Genomic DNA, 20,572 nt, shown 5'->3' with positions numbered 1-20,572 from the left:
ATGCAGGCTCCATCCCTGGCCTTGCTCAGCGGGTTAAAGGATGTGGTGTTGCCTTGAGCTACAGTGTAGGTTGCAGACTCGGCTCAGAGCTGACATTGCTGTGGCTGTGCTGCAGGCTGGTAGCTGCAACTCCTGTTAGACTCCTGGCCTGGGAACTTCCATATGCCACAGATACTGCTATTAAAACAAAAAGTGTTCACACAGACAACGCAAATACATGCTGACTCACACACAGATGTATGCATATGTACAAATACAGACTCACCTGCATGCGGGATGCACAGGCTTACAAAGACGGACTCAGGTACACACCAAGATACACGTCCACCCAGAAATACATGTCCCATTTCCCAAGAAGTCTCTCTCCCCCACCACCCAGGCCTCTCTGCCCGCTGAATACCCAGTTTCAAGTCTGAGCCTCCCACTTCATCAGCTCAGACCCTGACCAGATAGAGCCCAGGCTGGGACAAAGTCAAGAGCAGCAACAGCTCTCTCTCCACGTCCCTGGGGTCGGAGAAGGTGGGAGAAGCCTGGGGCTGTAGCACCAGGACTGCAGCCCCAGGGCTACCAGAGGCCCTGGATTTGGCCTCAAGGTACAGGGGTGGGGGACAGGGAGCGCGCGCGCGGGGGGGGCGGGCAGCTCCCTCCTGAGAATGTGGTCCCTCTAGGGAGGGAGGCGGGGGGGTTGGGCTGGGGCTGGGGCTGGGGCTGGGGCAGCCACCCTCCTGGGAATGGACTAGGGAGCCCAGCTCAGAGGACGTTGGGGCCTTTCCACTCACCCACAGGTGGCTGGGAGGAGGATGGGACCTAGGGGCCACCATCAGAGGGGAAGAAGACCCAGGGCCAGAGAAGCCAGTTGCCCCTGGAGGCTCCTTTCTCCTCCCTCCCAGCCATTCCCGCAGGCGGGACCTCCCTGCGCCACCCAACTCTTGAATCAGCAATATCGCCGCCTTTTGGTAAAACCACCCACCTCCCACCCCACCCAGCATCCCTTCCTGAGACCGATTGGAAACTGGAGGGCCAGTGCCCCATGCCCTCACCAAAGGCGCTGCTCCCCTGGAGGGATGAGGGAGGGCCTTCCGCAGGGAGACCGCCGCCTAGTCCACGCTCCGCCCCGGGGGGGCGCTGCAGGACACCATCCCAACGCGCCACCCCGTCCCCCCTCAATCCCGCTGGCGCTGGCCTCAGAGGTCTTTTCCTTTCCTCACAGCCCACCCCCTACCCCAAACCCCCCACCCCCCACGAAGCAGGAGGGCGTGCTTTGAGGGTTTTCCAACGCAGAGGAGTCCTGCAAAGCGCACGAAGAAGAAACAAGGGTCGGGGAATGCTGTGGGAAGTCTGGCTTTATTAATTGGCTTGGCTGGGGAACAAGAGTTGGTGGGGGCATCCAGGAGGGCGTCCAGGGAGCGAGCGGCTCCAAGGCAGGGGCTCCTTGCCTCTGGCTTAGATAGAGCAGACGAAGGGCAGACTCTTTAGGCATGAAATTAGTCGCCAGCGACCTCCTAGCGGTGGAGAGCACAGTGCTGTCAGGGATGTCAGCTACTTGGGAGTGGCCTGTGCCCCCCACTTCCCTCCACAGGCACCTCCTAAGTCGGCTCTGCCTGTGGTCCTCTGGATCTGACAGCCTGACTCCCACACCCCCCAGCCAACGTCTATCCATCTCTTCCCTGGCAGAGGCAGTGCACTAAGAGCTTTCCATGGACGATGGCTTCATCCTCCCCATGCCTCCCAGAGGTCGGTGCTCTCATCACTCCCATTTCACAGATGAGGAAGCTGAGGCTTGGTGGGTGTGATACCTTGCCTGTATCTCAGCCGGCAAGTGGCAGAGCCGGGAAGTCAATGGCCGCATTCTGACTCCAGCCCATATGGTCTTAGCCACTGTACCAAGTCCGCTCCCTTACAACTGGCAGCCGTGCTGGTCCAGTTATCTGTCCACCATCCCTAATTCCCACAACGTTTCCTCCTCCCGCAGCCCTACCTTACACTCACCTCTGTTTCGCCCATCTCTCCCAGACTCACTCCTTTGTCACCATCATCTCCAAGGAGGGAAAGGAGTCCCCAGGCCCCAGGCCTAGCTCTGTGCCCCAACTAGCCCCTGCCCAGGGCACCCCATCACCTGATTTTGCTCTGAGGCATCCTGACATCTCAGCCCTTCTCACAAACAGGACGTTGTTTCTCCAGGAGAAAGAAGGGCATGGGTTTGTGGAGGTGTGTTCAGGCAGCTCAAAGGCTCATATGTGTGGGAGTCCACCTTGCCACCCCTTCCCCTGGCCTGGTGCCCAGCCCCACTCACCTCTGGCAGTCATGGACACGCAGTGACCACTTCCATTCCTAGGCTGCCCTGGGGCCCAGTATTGAAAATTCCAATGACTCCCATCACTCCACTGAAATCTCCTGTACCGGGTCTGAAGAAGAGATAGCCTGGGTCAGAGGGTGGTGTGTGGGAAGGCAGGCAGATTCTGGGGCTCCAGGGAAAGCACTCTCAGTTTCCCTTTCTGGCACTGTAATCTCCTCTCACTGCCCACCGGGCCAGGAGCCAGGTACCTTAGAGATGCACCCCTCAGGACTTGTAGGCAATGACAATGGCAGACAAAGCATCACTTGCAGCCTTCCCACAGGTTGAACTGCACAAACAGATCTCCTAGGGATCTCGTTCCAGTGCAGATTCTGATTCCAAAGGACCCAGCATTGTGCATTCCCAAGAAGCTCCCAGGCGATGTCCACATTGCTGGCCCACGCAACACACTTGAGTGGCCAATATGATGGCACTTACTCATCCACAGTCCCAGGGCCACTCTGAGAGAAGGACCCCACTTTAGAGATGAGGAAACGGAAACTTGGAGGAAGTCCTTCGGCTAGTAAGAGACCAAGCTGGAGATGGAATTTATCTCCTGACTCCAGGGATGTGCTGGTAAGCATTTAACAACCAGCCCTGGGGGAGGGAGAGAGGCACCGGGAGGGAAGAAACCTGATTTGTAACAACTGCCCATTTCCTTTGTGCACGTACATCCAGCGGGGCCGATTTCAGGCTACAAGCATGTCATCCCTGAACATGGAGTTGGGAAGAGAAGCCCTCAGTTGTCAGTTCTCCTAAGCAGGGCTAGCCAGCTAGAGCACGGCACTGTGCGCCACTCGAAGGCCACTTCAGGCGCCAGAATGAGGCCTGATGCCAGCCAGTGTTCCATTGGGGGCAGTCAGAAAGACCTTCTTGTACCTGGGAGTCAGCCCCTCACTTACCAAGGGCCCTAGAAAGCCTCCAATCCAGACCTGTGCTTGGTTGCGCAAACAGATCGCATTCTGGATGAAAGAGTTTATCCTGTAATCGTGGATGGAGGCCAAGTTCCCTCGGTAACACCTGCTGCAGACGTTCTACAGAGAGAGGAGATGAGGTGGAAAATTAACTCTTTTTTCACAACAATACATGCCAAGTATTATTTAATCTTCACCACATCTCTAAGAGGTGCTACCATACATTTCCATTGACATGAAGACACAGGAGCCCTGAAAGGTTAAGAGACTTGCCCAGGTAAAATAGCCAATGGCAGGTGGAGCCAGGTTTTAGTACAGGTATAACTTATACCAAAATATTTATCTAACTGAACCAGTGCTTCTCAAAGTGCAGTAGCCAGGCCAGAATTATTAATACCTGGGAATTGGGTAAAAATGCAACTTCTTAAGCCTTAGACATGCTAAACCAGAAATCTGTGAAGGGTTTGTTTTTGGATTGGGGGTGGTAGTGGGGGAAAGGTTGGCCAAACCTGCGGCTTGTGAAAATTCTTGGAATGGGGCTCAAAACCAAGCCACAGCAGTAACCTGAGGCAAAGAGGTGATGATGCCAAATCCCTAACTGCTAGGCTACCAAGGAACTCCCCAGAGATCTGTGTTTGAATAAGACTTCTAGGAGAGGCTGATGCATACATACTAGGCTTGGAGAACCACTGGTCTATATGATAGAGAACTGAAGGTTGAATCCATTCTCTTCTCCTCCCCCGGGCTCCCCTGCCACTCACCTGAGCTTGCCTAAATGTCCTTCGTCTAAATGATAGGGAACAGAAGGCCGAATCCACTCTCTTCGCCCTCTGCCCCCCACATAGTAGCCTACATGCCACTTACCTGAGCTTCCTTAAATGTCCTTGGGCTCCTGACCAACAAGTAGAAGTGGCTCACGCCCCCAGTGCTCGCTTGCATTTGAACACTGTCCTCTTCCCTGGGACACTCCACATTCTCATCTAGGGCAGCTTGGTCTGACTCCATGGCCTCCTCATCCACAAAGGCATCTTGAGAGCCGGGAGCCCTGGCCTCTCCCTCTGACTCAGGCACTTCATCATTCAGGGCCAGCTCTCGCTCCTGGTCTCCTGAGCCTTCCAGATCCTGCCTCAGGTCTGCTTGTGTCTCTCCTCTGCCCTGATGGGGAGCGTCATTCTCTGGGAAGAAGAGGTAAGCTGCCCTCAGGCCCGGGTCCCCCTTCTTCCAGGACCACGGACAGCTCCAGTGGCCCCACTCAGCCTTCCTAGAATGCCACCTAGAACCAAGCCTGGAGGAATCGCCCTGGGCTTGGGTGACACCAGAACTCTTGCAGTACATGGACAACTGCATGCGTGCGAAGCTGATGCTGCCTGACACCACCTGAGTGTGTGTGTGTTTGGGATGGGGGAGGGTCAGGAAGCGCCTGTGGGAAGTCCTTCCTCTTCACACATGGGCATTTCTCCTCGCAAAGGAGCCCCGAAGGAAAGCTCAGGTCACACTTCTGGGTCCAGGAGAAATCTCACTAGAGACGGGCTGGGTCCCCTGAAGAGGGGAGGCTGTGGCCCTGGCCCCAAGAGCAAAAGAACTCGCAGGGGGAAAGGAGAGAAACGAGAAAGATGGATGAGAAAGGGAGGTAAGGACTTACCCAGATGAAGAGCCGAAACTGTCCCCAGCAGCAGAAGGGGCAGGAGCAGGAGGCCTTTCATATCCACAGAGTCTTGGGACAGGGAAGACAGCTTCACCTGCCCTCCTTGGCGATGTCCTGTGTGTTTGCACAGTCCCTGGCACATGGCAGAGAGGCACTTTTTGCTTAACAGCTTGGTTAAAGGGCAAGCTGGAGCGCTTCCTTCTCCCCCAGTGAACAGACTAGGCGGGTTATCAGCTCAAGAACTAACGTCCCTTTTTCCTGAGAGCTCCATCACTGCGCGCAGGAAAGATGGCCGCAGAGCAGTTGCCCCTGCGGGAACAGGGCTGCGCACCACCAAGGTCAGTTTCACTGACACAGGGGAAGAAGGGGAAGGGCAGTGACCACTCGGGTCCTAAGGACAAGCTTCCTAGGTGTTTTCTCTATAGGGTGTGGCATCCTCCCAGCCCTGGACCTGTCCTCCCTGGGCAGCAGAGGGAGCACTTACCTCTCCAGAGTCTGAAGCCCTCACACTCAGTGCCTCTGGCCGCTGGACCCCAGAGGCAGCCCTTATACTGGGCTTTTGGGGAAGTGAGAAGGGGCCAGGATGATTGCCCCAGGCTTGGGGAGTGGGCAGTGCAGCTGATAAGAGGTTTGCTTAATCCTCTCACCGTTGGGCTCTGCTCTCTGCTGGAACTCCAGGGACCTGCCTCCTGCCACACGTAGCTGCCCCAACCCCCTAGTGGGCGCAAGACAGCTCCAGATGACTACGATCCAGGCATGAGTCTGCTGGAAGAGGCCCTGAACAGCACTCTTTAACATCAGAACAGCCTTCCTCCGGTCGGCATGCCAGCAAGTGAAGTGGAGGCTCCCAGGGAGCTCAGGAGAGGAGCCAGGAGGTGAAAGGGAGCCACAGCCCTGCTGAGCTCTTGTCTAGACCAGGCGCTTTACCTACATCACATCCCTGCCGCCTCACCTTCCTGACCCCTGTCCCTCGAGAGTGGGTCATCAGCCCTGCCTCAGAGAGGTGAAAAATGAGTCTCAGAGAGGGAAAGTGGCTTGCCAAGGTTAGCCAGGAAGGGGGGGCACTGAGATCTCTAAGTCTTTGGGGCTCCAAAACCACCTCTCTCTCGCTCTCTCGCTCTCCCTCTCACTCTCCCTCCATCCCTCCCTGCCTCCCTCCTTCACTCTCTTCCTCTCTGTCCCTCTCCTTCTCCCTCTCCTTTCTCTCACCTTTAGCCTGTGCAGAGCTTAGGCTCTTGAGACGGTGCCTCTCCACCAAGGTTCTCAACCTTTAGGCGCTTCCCATTTGGAACCAAAGAATTCTTTGCTGAGGGGGAGCCGTTCTGCGTCTTGCAGAAAGTTGAGCAGTATCTCTGGGTCTCTACCCACTAGGTGCCCATCATCCTTTCCCCAGGCGTGTCCATCAGAAATGTGTCCACACATTTCCAAACGGCCTCTGGGAAGCAAACTTGCCCCCGGGGAGGGTCACTGACCTGGAACATGCCATTTTGTCCAACCTGGAGGCATATCTCTGGCCAAGAGGCAGCAGCTGGAATGGAAGCATTCCCATGCAGAGGCACTCAGGTGCTCTGTGGGCCACACTCCCCGCTCCCAGACTCCCCATCTCCCACCAGCCCTCCATCACCAGCAGGGTGAGGACTAAGGGGAAGCCAGTGAGGCACTCGCTCGCCTCAGCTGCACAATGTAAGGGGACAATTAAGAATTCAGTAGACGAAATAAACAAACAAACATTTAATGCAATCTTTCTCCCCAAATCAGAATCAATTGCAAAAATACCATGATGAACAAAATGTCAGAACTTGAACCACTCATGTTCCAGCCAAACTCATTGCACTTGGGGGGAGGCCAGCAAGTGCTGAGTCCTGTTTTGCTGGACTTGCATGCCAAGAGCCAGTGGACCTGCTGGTCAGGGTGACTCAACTCAGTGGTACCCTAGCTGGGCAGCACCAATTTGTTCCTTGGCTTCCAGCCCGGCCCTCCAGGGCTCAGGGCACCAGGGACAAGCAGCCCAGAGGGTGAAAAGGCCTGGATTCCTTCCCTTCCTCTGCTCTCCCCGTGCACCTGCAAATGGAGAAGTAAGTGTCTGAGAGGTCACTTCTGGCCTGATTGCAGAGTAACGGTCTTGGCCGTTATCTCCCCAGCCCAACGGACCTGAATTTCGGCTTATCTACCTGACTTGGGGGTGGCGGGGGTTGTGGGGGTGGTGGGGATTGGCTAGTTCCAGGGCCCCAAACTGGTGTCTGGATTTCAAGCGGGAGATGTCCCCAGTGGGGTGGGGGTCGGGCAGGGAGGGAGGGTTTTGCCCCTCCCCATTCTTCTCGCCAGGCCGAGACCCAGGTCAGGGGCATCATTTCACCCAGTGCTTGGGATGCCCAGTAAGGTCAGCCACTCTCAGGAGAAGCTTTACAAGCCTTCCAAAAATAAAAATAAAAATAAAAATAACAGTTCTGCCAGCCTTATTTGGTAAAATGCCCCTGTTGTACACATTAGGCCATGGCATCTCAGAGAGCTTAACTGAGTTGCCCAAGGTCACACAGCCAGTCAGAGACAGGCCCAAACGAGATCCCCCAGCTCCTTATCCATCCACAGCTGCCTTCCCTCTGCCTCCTCTCACTGACTCCCCTTCCCTCCACTCTCTCCGTCCCCATGTTGACCCTGGGCAAAGAATTCCCATGGACTTCAGGGACATCCTTGGTGACCTTGGTGTTGTGTGTCTGATTGAAAACTGGAAGACCTTGTGTGTGTGTGTGTGTGTGTGTGTGTGTGTGTGTGTGTGTGTGTCTTTTTAGGGCCAAACGCACCACACAGGGAAGTTCCCAGGCTAGGGGTGGAATCAGAGCTGCAGCTGCCGGCCTATGCCACAGCCACGGCACCTTGGGATCTCAGTACATCTGTGACCTACACCGCAGCTCATGACAATGCCAGCTCCTTGCCACACGGAGCAAGCCAGGGATCGAGCACGCACCCTCAAAGATCATAGTCGGTTCCTTAATTGCTGAGCCATGATGGGAACTCCTGGGAGTAGCATTCTTGAAGGCCAACCACGGACCAAACAGTATGCGTCAGTAAGGCTTCTACATCCATTATTCCTCCTCATCTTTACAATCATCCCACAAACTAGTCACTGCCATTCTGGGCTCCATATCTGCTACAAAATCTCAGGGGGGTTAAATAACTGGTCCACGTTCACACACCTAGCAAGAAGTGGCATGTCGGACCCGAGGCTGCCTGACTCTCGCGTCCTGGCTTTCTTCGATTTGCCCAGAGGCGTGACCTCCAGTCTAGCCAACGGGGCCCGCCCTTTTCAGCATCCACAAAACTCCAGCTCTCTGGCTTCCTAAGAGGGATTTATATCCGCAGGGATCTCAAACTAAGCCCCTTGTCTCCGATTTCCCACCTGCCCCACATTCTGTGGAAGGCAAGCTAGTGTGGTGTCCAACAGAATCACCAGTTCAGAGTCCACCTGTCTGGGTCTCAGTTCCCCATCCATAAACTGAGGCCAATGGCAGGAACTGACCCTCATGAGAGGAGTGCTGGGAAAACTGGACAGCCACATGCAAATCAATGAAACTGGAACACACCCTCACACCGTGCACAAAATTAAACCCACAATGGCTTAATGACTTAAGCATACGCCAAGACACCATCAAACTCCTAGAAGAGAACATAGGCAAAACATTCTCTGACATCAACCTTACAAAGGTTTTCTCAGCTCAGTCTCCCAAAACAACAGAAATAAAAGCAAAAATAAACCAGTGGGACCTAATCAACCTGACAAGATCTTGCACAGCAAATGAAACCACAAAACAAACAAACAAAAAAACCCAAAAACACAACTGACAGAACGGGAGAAAATAGTTTTGAATGATGTAACTGACAAGGGCTTAATCTCCAAAATACACAAACAACCTACACAACTCAACAGCAAAAAAACCAACAACCCAATGGAAAAATGGGCAAAAGACCTGAAGAGACATTCCTCTAAAAGAGATATGCAGAGGGCCAACAAGCACATGGCAAAATACTCAACAGCCCTGATTATCAGAGAAAGGCAAACCAAAACGACTATGAGGTACCACCTCACACCAGTCAGAATGGCCATCCTCAGTAAGTCCACAAGTAACAAAGGCTGAAGAGGGTGTGGAGAAAAGGGAACCCCCCTACACTGTTGGTGGGAATGTCAATTGGCCCAACCACTATGGAAAACCGTCCGGACCTCCCTCAGAAAACTGTACAGAGAACCACCATATGGCCCGGCAACCCCACTCTTGGGCATATATCCAGACAAAACTTTCCTGGAAAAAGACACATGCACCCACGTGTTCATCGTGTTCATCGCAGCCCTGTTCACAACAGTGAAGACTGGGAGACAACCTAAATGTCCATCCACAGGTGATTGGTTCAAGAAGATGTGGTGTATACTACACCACATGGAATACTACTCAGCCACAAAAAGAAAAGCTAATGCCATTTGCAGCAACATGGAGGGGACCAGAGACTCTCACCCTAAGTGAAGGAAGTCAGGGAAAGAAAGACAAACACCATATGGTGTCGCTTATATCTGGACTCTAATATGAGGCACAGATGAACCTTTCCACAGAAAAGAAGACCTTGGTCTTGGAGAACAGACTTGTGCTTGCCAAGCAGGCAGGGAGTGGGATGGACTGGGAATTGGGGGTTAATAGAAGCAAACTATTGCCTTTGGAATGGGTAAGCAATGAGATCCTGCTGTATAGCGCTGGGAACTCTATCTAGTCACATATGATGGAGCATGATACCGTGAGAAAATGAATGGATATATGCATGTGTGACTGGGTCATCTTGCTGTACAGTAGAAAACTGACAGAACTCTGTAAACCAGCTATAAGGGAAAAAAGAAAAAAAAAAAAACAAACAAAAAAACTACTGGTTAGCAGTGGCCAGAGCCCACTCCCCAGGAAGGAGATAAGTAGAGGCTGATAAGAGGAGGCTTGCCATCCAGTCAAAGTACCAGTCTCAAAGCCACCTATGCGGAGCGCATCCTCCCTACCCCACTCCCACTGCTCCTGATGCTTTAAGAATTACAGTGTCAAGGAGTTCCCGTCATGGTACTGGGGAAACGAATCCGACTAGGAACCATGAGGTTGCGGGTTGGACCCCTGGCCTCTCTCAGTGGGTTAAGAATCCGGCATTGCCATGAACTGTGGTGTAGGTTGCAGACACGGCTCGGATCTGCCATTGCTGTGACTCTGGCAGAGTGTAGGCTGTCAGCAACAGCACCAATTAGACCCCGAGCCTAGGAACCTCCATGTGCCACTAGTGCGGCCATAAAAACACACACAAAAAAGAAGAACTACAGCATCAAGAATTAGCCTGATGCAGTACAGGATGCAGGGACCTGGGGGGAGGCCTGACCCCAACCAGCACCCCTTCCATGCCCTTGGGAGACTGACAGGCAGTGATGGGGAGCTTTCTGGACCAGTCTCCATCCAAGGCAGAGGCACAGACCCCTCTACTGAGGACAAGCCTCTTCACCTAGAGGCAGGCCCTGGGGCCCAGCGCTGGTGAGGTTCAGGGCTGTGCCAAGGCCCATGCTCCCGTTGCCAGAGGCCTGTTCGTGTTCATCCCTCCTGCATCATCACCAGCCATTTCCCCTGGGCTTCTCCAAACCTGTCCCGTTCCAGCAATTCCAGCACCTTTAGCAACAAAACGCATCTGGCAAACCTTGAATCTCCACCTCTCGTCACATGGCTGTTCGGATACACATCCATGTACACACGCAAACGAAGACCTGCACACGCGTGTGCTCAGACACACACTGACATGCGTTCACACTCCGTTCGGGAGTGTGGCCAAAGACACAGAGGCATGCACATATGCATGTGGACACAGATGCGGGTGTATCAGCAACAAAGCTACCAAGATACACACCCTCAAAAAAGGACACACATACGGGCACATCCATGCGCAGAGATGGAGAAAATGTACAACTTCCTGTTGTGGCTCAGCAGGTTAAGAACCCAAGTAGTATCCACGAGGATGCAGGCTCCATCCCTGGTCTTGCTCAGCGGGTTAAAGGATGTGGTGTTGCCTTGAGCTACAGTGTAGGTTGCAGACTCGGCTCAGAGCTGACATTGCTGTGGCTGTGCTGCAGGCTGGTGGCTGCAACTCCTGTTAGACTCCTGGCCTGGGAACTTCCATATGCCACAGATACTGCTATTAAAACAAAAAGTGTTCACACAGACAACGCAAATACATGCTGACTCACACACAGATGCATGCATATGTACAAACACAGACTCACCTGCATGCGGGATGCACAGGCTTACAAAGACGGACTCAGGTACACACCAAGATACACGTCCACCCAGAAATACATGTCCCATTTCCCAAGAAGTCTCTCTCCCCCGCCACCCAGGCCTCTCTGCCCGCTGAATACCCAGTTTCAAGTCTGAGCCTCCCACTTCATCCAGCTCAGACCCTGACCAGATAGAGCCCAGGCTGGGACAAAGTCAAGAGCAGCAACAGCTCTCTCTCCACGTCCCTGGGGTCGGAGAAGGTGGGAGAAGCCTGGGGCTGTAGCACCAGGACTGCAGCCCCAGGGCTACCAGAGGCCCTGGATTTGGCCTCAAGGTACAGGGGTGGGGGACAGGGAGCGCGGGGGGTGGCAGGGGGTAAGGGGGCGGGCAGCTCCCTCCTGAGAATGTGGTCCCTCTAGGGAGGGAGGCGGGGGGGTTGGGCTGGGGCTGGGGCTGGGGCTGGGGCAGCCACCCTCCTGGGAATGGACTAGGGAGCCCAGCTCAGAGGACGTTGGGGCCTTTCCACTCACCCACAGGTGGCTGGGAGGAGGATGGGACCTAGGGGCCACCATCAGAGGGGAAGAAGACCCAGGGCCAGAGAAGCCAGTTGCCCCTGGAGGCTCCTTTCTCCTCCCTCCCAGCCATTCCCGCAGGCGGGACCTCCCTGCGCCACCCAACTCTTGAATCAGCAATATCGCCGCCTTTTGGTAAAACCACCCACCTCCCACCCCACCCAGCATCCCTTCCTGAGACCGATTGGAAACTGGAGGGCCAGTGCCCCATGCCCTCACCAAAGGCGCTGCTCCCCTGGAGGGATGAGGGAGGGCCTTCCGCAGGGAGACCGCCGCCTAGTCCACGCTCCGCCCCGGGGGGGCGCTGCAGGACACCATCCCAACGCGCCACCCCGTCCCCCCTCAATCCCGCTGGCGCTGGCCTCAGAGGTCTTTTCCTTTCCTCACAGCCCACCCCCTACCCCAAACCCCCCACCCCCCACGAAGCAGGAGGGCGTGCTTTGAGGGTTTTCCAACGCAGAGGAGTCCTGCAAAGCGCACGAAGAAGAAACAAGGGTCGGGGAATGCTGTGGGAAGTCTGGCTTTATTAATTGGCTTGGCTGGGGAACAAGAGTTGGTGGGGGCATCCAGGAGGGCGTCCAGGGAGCGAGCGGCTCCAAGGCAGGGGCTCCTTGCCTCTGGCTTAGATAGAGCAGACGAAGGGCAGGCGCCTTTTGCAGGAAGTTCGACGCCAGTGACCACCTAGGTGGAGAGCACAGTGCTGTCAGGGATGTCAGCTACTTGGGAGTGGCCTGTGCCCCCCACTTCCCTCCACAGGCACCTCCTAAGTCGGCTCTGCCTGTGGTCCTCCGGATCTGACAGCCTGACTCCCACACCCCTCAGCCAACGTCTATCCATCTCTTCCCTGGCAGAGGCAGTGCACTAAGAGCTTTCCATGGAGGATGGCTTCATCCTCCCCATGCCTCCCAGAGGTCGGTGCTCTCATCACTCCCATTTCACAGATGAGGAAGCTGAGGCTTGGTGGGTGTGATACCTTGCCTGTATCTCAGCCGGCAAGTGGCAGAGCCGGGAAGTCAATGGCCGCATTCTGACTCCAGCCCATATGGTCTTAGCCACTGTACCAAGTCCGCTCCCTTACAACTGGCAGCCGTGCTGGTCCAGTTATCTGTCCACCATCCCTAATTCCCACAACGTTTCCTCCTCCCGCAGCCCTACCTTACACTCACCTCTGTTTCTCCCATCTCTCCCAGACTCACTCCTTTGTCACCATCATCTCCAAGGAGGGAAAGGAGTCCCCAGGCCCCAGGCCTAGCTCTGTGCCCCAACTAGCCCCTGCCCAGGGCACCCCATCACCTGATTTTGCTCTGAGGCATCCTGACATCTCAGCCCTTCTCACAAACAGGACGTTGTTTCTCCAGGTGAAAGAAGGGCATGGGTTTGTGGAGGTGTGTTCAGGCAGCTCAAAGGCTCATATGTGTGGGAATCCACCTTGCCACCCCTTCCCCTGGCCTGGTGCCCTGCCCCACTCACCTCTGGAGGTCATGGACACGCAGCGACCTCTCCCATTCCTAGGATGCCCTGGGGCCCAGTATTGAAAATTCCAGCAACTCCCATCACTCCACTGAAATCTTCTGCACCGGTTCTGGATTAGAGATAGGCTGGGTCAGAGGGTGGTGTGTGGGAAGACAGGCAGATTCTGGGGCTCCAGGGAAAGCACTCTCAGTTTCCCTTTCTGGGCACAGTAAGCTCCTCTCACTGCCCACCCGGCCAGGAGCCAGGTACCTTAGAGATGCACCCCTCAGGGCTTGTAGGCAATGACAATGGCAGACAAAGCATCACTTGCAGCCTTCCCACAGGTTGAACTGCACAAACAGATCTCCTAGGGATCTCGTTCCAGTGCAGATTCTGATTCCAAAGGACCCAGCATTGTGCATTCCCAAGAAGCTCCCAGGCGATGTCCACATTGCTGGCCCATGCAACACACTTGAGTGGCCAATATGATGGCACTTACTCATCCACAGTCCCAGGGCCACTCTGAGAGAAGGACCCCACTTTAGAGATGAGGAAACGGAAACTTGGAGGAAGTCCTTCGGCTAGTAAGAGACCAAGCTGGAGATGGAATTTATCTCCTGACTCCAGGGATGTGCTGGTAAGCATTTAACAACCAGCCCTGGGGGAGGGAGAGAGGCACCGGGAGGGAAGAAACCTGATTTGTAACAACTGCCCATTTCCTTTGTGCATGTACATCCAGTGGGGCCAATTTCAGGCTACAAGCATGTCATCCCTGAACATGGAGTTGGGAAGAGAAGCCCTCAGTTGTCAGGTCTCCTAAGCCAGGGCTAGCCAGCTAGAGCACGGCACTGTGCGCCACTCGAAGGCCACTTCAGGCGCCAGAATGAGGCCTGATGCCAGCCAGTGTTCCATTGGGGGCAGTCAGAAAGACCTTCTTGTACCTGGGAGTCAGCCCCTCACTTACCCAGTGCCTGATGAAGCCTCCAATCCAGAAACGTGCTTGGTTACGTGAACTGGTCCAGCGCTGGATGAAACGGTTTGTCCGATAATTGTGGATGGAGATCAGGTTCCCTCGGTAGCACCTTCTGCAAACATACTGCAGAAAGAGGAGATGGGGTGGAGAATTGACTGGTTTTTTTTTTGTTGTTGTTGTTCTCAACAATACATGCCAAGTATCATTTAATCCTCACCACATCTCTGAGAGGTGGTACCATACATTTCCATTGACGTGAAGACACAACAGCCCTGAGGGGCGAAGTGAACTGCCCAGGTAAAATAGCCAATGGCTATTGGTACAAGGACTTGGTACAAGTATACCTTACGCCAAAACCCTTTATCGAACTAAACCAGTGCTTCTCAAAGTGCAGTTGCCAGGCCGGAATTATCAATACCTGGGAATTGGGTAAAAATGCAACTTCTTAAGCCTCGGACTTGCTCAACCAGAAACTGAGAGTTCACAGGCCAGGAATCTGTGAAGGGCTTTTGGGGGGTTGGGGCATTGGTCATACCTGTGGCATGTGGAAGTTTTTGGCCAAGGATCAAGCCTGAGCCAGAGCAGTAACCTGAGCCATATGAGTAACAAGGCAAATCCCTAACTTCTAGGCTACCAAGGAACTCCCCAGAGATCTGTGTTTGAATAAGACTTCTAGGAGTTCCCGTCGTGGCGCAGTGGTTAACGAATCCGACTAGGAACCATGAGGTTGCGGGTTCGGTCCCTGCCCTTGCTCAGTGGGTTAACGATCCGGCGTTGCCGTGAGCTGTGGTGTAGGTTGCAGACGCGGCTCGGATCCCACGTTGCTGTGGCTCTGGCGTAGGCCGGTGGCTACAGCTCCGATTCAACCCCTAGCCTGGGAACCTCCATATGCCGCAGGAGCGGCCCAAGAAATAGCAACAACAACAACAACAACAAAAACAACAACAACAAAGACAAAAGACAAAAAAAAAAAAAAAACAAAAAAACAAAGACTTCTAGGAGAGGCTGATGCATACATACTAGGCTTGGAGAACCACTGGTCTATATGATAGAGAACTGAAGGTTGAATCCACTCTCTTCTCCTCCCCCGGGCTCCCCTGCCACCCACCTGAGCTTGCCTAAATGTCCTTCGTCTAAATGATAGGGAACAGAAGGCTGAATCCACTCTCTTCGCCCTCTGCCCCCCACATAGTAGCCTCCGTGCCACTTACCTGAGCTTTCTTAAATGTCCTTCGTCTCTTCACCAACACGTAGGAACAGGTCTGGCCCCCAGTGCTCGCCTGCATTAGAACTCTGTCTTCTTCCCTGGGACACTCCACATTCTCATCTAGGGCAGCTTGGTCTGACTCCATGGCCTCCTCATCCACAAAGGCATCTTGAGAGCTGGGAGCCCTGGCCTCTCCCTCTGACTCAGGCACTTCATCATTCAGGGCCAGCTCTCGCTCCTGGTCTCCTGAGCCTTCCAGATCCTGCCTCAGGTCTGCTTGTGTCTCTCCTCTGCCCTGATGGGGAGCATCATTCTCTGGGAAGAAGAGGTAAGCTGCCCTCAGGCCCGGGTCCCCCTTCTTCCAGGACCACGGACAGCTCCGGTGGCCCCACTCAGCCTTCCTAGAATGCCATCTAGAACCAAGCCTGGAGGAATCGCCCTGGGCTTGGGTGACACCAGAACTCTTGCAGTACATGGACAACTGCATGCGTGCGAAGCTGATGCTGCCTGACACCACCTGAGTGTGTGTGGGGGGGGGGGGTGGGGGAGGGTCAGGAAGCGCCTGTGGGAAGTCCTTCCTCTTCACACATGGGCATTTCTCCTCGCAAAGGAGCCCCGAAGGAAAGCTCAGGTCACACTTCTGGGTCCAGGAGAAATCTCACTAGAGACGGGCTGGGTCCCCTGAAGAGGGGAGGCTGTGGCCCTGGCCCCAAGAGCAAAAGAACTCGCAGGGGGAAAGGAGAGAAACGAGAAAGATGGATGAGAAAGGGAGGTAAGGACTTACCCAGATGAAGAGCCGAAACTGTCCCCAGCAGCAGAAGGGGCAGGAGCAGGAGGCCTTTCATATCCACAGAGTCTTGGGACAGGGAAGACAGCTTCACCTGCCCTCCTTGGCGATGTCCTGTGTGTTTGCACAGTCCCTGGCACACGGCAGAGAGGCACTTTTTGCTTAACAGCTTGGTTAAAGGGCAAGCTGGAGCGCTTCCTTCTCCCCCAGTGAACAGACCAGGCGGGTTATCAGTTCAAGAACTAAAGTCCCTTTTTCCCGAGAGCTCCATCACTGCGCGCAGGAAAGATGGCCGCAGAGCAGTTGCCCCTGCGGGAACAGGGCTGCGCACCATCAAGGCCAGTTTCACTGACACAGGGGAAGAAGGGGAAGGGCAGTGACCATTCGGGTCCTAAGGACAAGCTTCCTAGGTGTTTTCTCTATAGGGTGTGGCATCCTCCCAGCCCTGGACCTGTCCTCCCTGGGCAGCAGAGGGAGCACTTACCTCTCCAGAGTCTGAAGCCCTCACACTCAGTGCCTCTGGCCGCTGGACCCCAGAGGCAGCCCTTATACTGGGCTTTTGGGGAAGTGAGAAGGGGCCAGGATGATTGCCCCAGGCTTGGGGAGTGGGCAGTGCAGCTGATAAGAGGTTTGCTTAATCCTCTCACCGTTGGGCTCTGCTCTCTGCTGGAACTCCAGGGACCTGCCTCCTGCCACACGTAGCTGCCCCAACCCCCTAGTGGGCGCAAGACAGCTCCAGATGACTACGATCCAGGCATGAGTCTGCTGGAAGAGGCCCTGAACAGCACTCTTTAACATCAGAACAGCCTTCCTCCGGTCGGCATGCCAGCAAGTGAAGTGGAGGCTCCCAGGGAGCTCAGGAGAGGAGCCAGGAGGTGAAAGGGAGCCACAGCCCTGCTGAGCTCTTGTCTAGACCAGGCGCTTTACCTACATCACATCCCTGCCGCCTCACCTTCCTGACCCCTGTCCCTCGAGAGTGGGTCATCAGCCCTGCCTCAGAGAGGTGAAAAATGAGTCTCAGAGAGGGAAAGTGGCTTGCCAAGGTTAGCCAGGAAGGGGGGGCACTGAGATCTCTAAGTCTTTGGGGCTCCAAAACCACCTCTCTCTCGCTCTCTCGCTCTCCCTCTCACTCTCCCTCCATCCCTCCCTGCCTCCCTCCTTCACTCTCTTCCTCTCTGTTCCTCTCCTTCTCCCTCTCCTTTTTCTCACCTTTAGCCTGTGCAGAGCTTAGGCTCTTGAGACGGTGCCTCTCCACCAAGGTTCTCAACCTTTAGGCGCTTCCCATTTGGAACCAAAGAGTTCTTTGCTGAGGGGGAGCCGTTCAGCGTCTTGCAGAAAGTTGAGCAGTATCTCTGGGTCTCTACCCACTAGGTGCCCATCATCCTTTCCCCAGGCGTGTCCATCAGAAATGTGTCCACACATTTCCAAACGGCCTCTGGGAAGCAAACTTGCCCCCGGGGAGGGTCACTGACCTAGAACATGCCATTTTGTCCAACCTGGAGGCATATCTCTGGCCAAGAGGCAGCAGCTGGAATGGAAGCATTCCCATGCAGAGGCACTCAGGTGCTCTGTGGGCCACACTCCCCGCTCCCAGACTCCCCATCTCCCACCAGCCCTCCATCACCAGCAGGGTGAGGACTAAGGGGAAGGCAGTGAGGCACTCGCTCGCCTCAGCTGCACAATGTAAGGGGACAATTAAGAATTCAGTAGACGAAATAAACAAACAAACATTTAATGCAATCTTTCTCCCCAAATCAGAATCAACTGCAAAAATAAACCACAAACATTTAATACAATCTTTCTCCCCAAATCAGAATCAATTGCAAAAATACCATGATGAACAAAATGTCAGAACTTGAACCACTCATGTTCCAGCCAAACTCACTGCACTTCAGGGAGAACCCAGCAAGTGCTGAGTCCTGTTTTGCTGGACTTGCATGCCAAGAGCCAGTGGACCTGCTGGTCAGGGTGACTCAACTCAGTGGTACCCTAGCTGGGCAGCACCAATTTGTTCCTTGGCTTCCAGCCCAGCCCTCCAGGGCTCAGGGCACCAGGGACAAGCAGCCCAGAGGGTGAAAAGGCCTGGATTCCTTCCCTTCCTCTGCTCTCCCCGTGCACCTGCAAATGGAGAAGTAAGTATCTGAGAGGTCACTTCTGGCCTGATTGCAGAGTAACGGTCTTGGCCGTTATCTCCCCAGCCCAACGGACCTGAATTTCGGCTTATCTACCTGACTTGGGGGTGGCGGGGGTTGTGGGGGTGGTGGGGATTGGCTAGTTCCAGGGCCCCAAACTGGTGTCTGGATTTCAAGCGGGAGATGTCCCCAGTGGGGTGGGGGTCGGGCAGGGAGGGAGGGTTTTGCCCCTCCCCATTCTTCTCGCCAGGCCGAGACCCAGGTCAGGGGCATCATTTCACCCAGTGCTTGGGATGCCCAGTAAGGTCAGCCACTCTCAGGAGAAGCTTTACAAGCCTTCCAAAAATAAAAATAAAAATAACAGTTTTGCCAGCCTTATTTGGTAAAATGCCCCTGTTGTACACATTAGGCCATGGCATCTCAGAGAGCTTAACTGAGTTGCCCAAGGTCACACAGCCAGTCAGAGACAGGCCCAAACTAGGTCCCCCAGCTCCTTATCCATCCACGGCTGCCTTCCCTCTGCCTCCTCTCACTGACTCCCCTTCCCTCCACTCTCCCCGTCCCCATGTTGACCCTGGGCAAAGAATTCCCATGGACTTCAGGGACATCCTTGGTGACCTTGGTGTTGTGTGTCTGATTGAAAACTGGAAGACCTTGTGTGTGTGTGTGTGTGTCTTTTTAGGGCCAAACGCACCACACAGGGAAGTTCCCAGGCTAGGGGTGGAATCAGAGCTGCAGCTGCCGGCCTATGCCACAGCCACGGCACCTTGGGATCTCAGTACATCTGTGACCTACACCACAGCTCATGACAATGCCAGCTCCTTGCCACACGGAGCAAGCCAGGGATCGAGCACCACCCTCAAAGATCATAGTCGGTTCCTTAACTGCTGAGCCATGATGGGAACTCCTGGGAGTAGCATTCTTGAAGGCCAACCACGGACCAAACAGTATGCGTCAGTAAGGCTTCTACATCCATTATTCCTCCTCATCTTTACAATCATCCCACAAACTAGTCACTGCCATTCTGGGCTCCATATCTGCTACAAAAGCTCAGGGGGGTTAAATAACTGGTCCACGTTCACACACCTAGCAAGAAGTGGCATGTCGGACCCGAGGCTGCCTGACTCTCGTGTCCTGGCTTTCTTCGATTTGCCCAGAGGCGTGACCTCCAGTCTAGCCAACGGTGCCCACCCTTTTCAGCATCCACAAAACTCCAGCTCTCTGGCTTCCTAAGAGGGATTTATATCCGCAGGGATCTCAAACTAAGCCCCTTGTCTCCGATTTCCCACCTGCCCCACATTCTGTGGAAGGCAAGCTAGTGTGGTGTCCAATGGAATCACCAGTTCAGAGTCCACCCGTTTGGGTCTCAGTTCTCCATCCATAAACTGAGGCTAATGACAGGACCTGCCCCTCATGAGATCAGCTCCAGTAAACTCTCATAACAGGGCCTGGCACGTGGGGTTGGGGGAAGCCCTTGCCAGGAAACTGGGACTGAACTGTCACCTTAATCAACAAGTAAACACCAAGAATTGGTTGAGCTCCTGCTCTGTGTGTTGTGCGATGTCAGGAATTCCAGGGATTCATTGTGAAGACACCAGCTGAGTTTCCCAGAGCTCACTTAGCATCTTTGTGGATGAGAATAATAACACACAGGGACTTCTAGACATAGCTCAGTGAGATGAACCTGACGAGTACCCATGAAGTTGTGGGCTCAACCCCTGCCTGACCCGGGGGTTAAGGGTCTGGCATTGTCATCAGCTGTTGTGTAGGACGCAGACGCGCCTGGGATCCCCAGTTGCTATGGCTGTGGCTGGCAACCGTAGTCCCAGTACGACTCCTTGTCTGGGAACTTCCATATGCCACAATATGGCCCTAAAAAGCAAAAAAGCAAAAAAAAAAAAAAAGAAGAAGACAACACAAACCCATTTTGGGGATGGAAGGCCAGTCCTCTCATTTCATTTCTTTCACCTTTTGAAACCTTTTCTTGAGGATGGTTAGCGTGCCTCTTGTAACGTGGAGAGCTCGGGGGGACTGTCGCAGAGGGAATGCACCCAGGACCTGTGCCCAGCTGGAGATAAGGATGTTCCTGGGAGTCCACACACTTCCTTCGTGCCCCCTTCTTCACGTTAACCCCCCAAAAGGGAACCTCCTTGGACCGGAAGTACACTTCTGCCACAAACACACAGAAGAGGCTTAAACACACAAGCTCTCCTTCACACAAAAAGAAGACAAAGTCCACCTAGCACAAAATCCCTGGCACAGAGCTTGGCACTTATG

The 20,572-nt window shown here is 54.4% G+C and overlaps 2 protein-coding genes across 2 annotated transcripts; both read right to left on the bottom strand.

The window, feature by feature from the left end:
* Positions 1 to 1,325: 1,325 nt before the first annotated feature.
* Positions 1,326 to 5,415, bottom strand: LOC110255185 (proteoglycan 3). The gene is made up of 6 exons (XM_003480700.5): positions 5,379 to 5,415; positions 4,892 to 5,027; positions 4,114 to 4,424; positions 3,238 to 3,369; positions 2,294 to 2,405; positions 1,326 to 1,502 (listed from the first exon to the last, which is right to left on the bottom strand). The coding sequence occupies exons 2-6, from the start codon at positions 4,950 to 4,952 to the stop codon at positions 1,444 to 1,446; spliced, it is 675 nt and encodes a 224-aa protein (XP_003480748.2). The 5' UTR covers positions 4,953 to 5,027; positions 5,379 to 5,415; the 3' UTR covers positions 1,326 to 1,443.
* Positions 5,416 to 12,248: 6,833 nt separating this feature from the next.
* On the bottom strand, positions 12,249 to 16,684 carry LOC100739611 (proteoglycan 3). The gene is made up of 6 exons (XM_021083042.2): positions 16,648 to 16,684; positions 16,161 to 16,296; positions 15,381 to 15,691; positions 14,161 to 14,292; positions 13,215 to 13,326; positions 12,249 to 12,425 (listed from the first exon to the last, which is right to left on the bottom strand). The coding sequence occupies exons 2-6, from the start codon at positions 16,219 to 16,221 to the stop codon at positions 12,367 to 12,369; spliced, it is 675 nt and encodes a 224-aa protein (XP_020938701.1). The 5' UTR covers positions 16,222 to 16,296; positions 16,648 to 16,684; the 3' UTR covers positions 12,249 to 12,366.
* Positions 16,685 to 20,572: the final 3,888 nt, after the last annotated feature.

This window comes from Sus scrofa, chromosome 2 (assembly GCF_054392235.1).
Source record: "Sus scrofa isolate SSC_HxYL_T2T_F1_AM1 chromosome 2, Sscrofa_HxYL_maternal_Yorkshire_Landrace_v2.0, whole genome shotgun sequence".
NCBI lineage: Eukaryota > Metazoa > Chordata > Mammalia > Artiodactyla > Suidae > Sus > Sus scrofa.
This window is presented reverse-complemented; position numbering and strand designations above follow the sequence as displayed.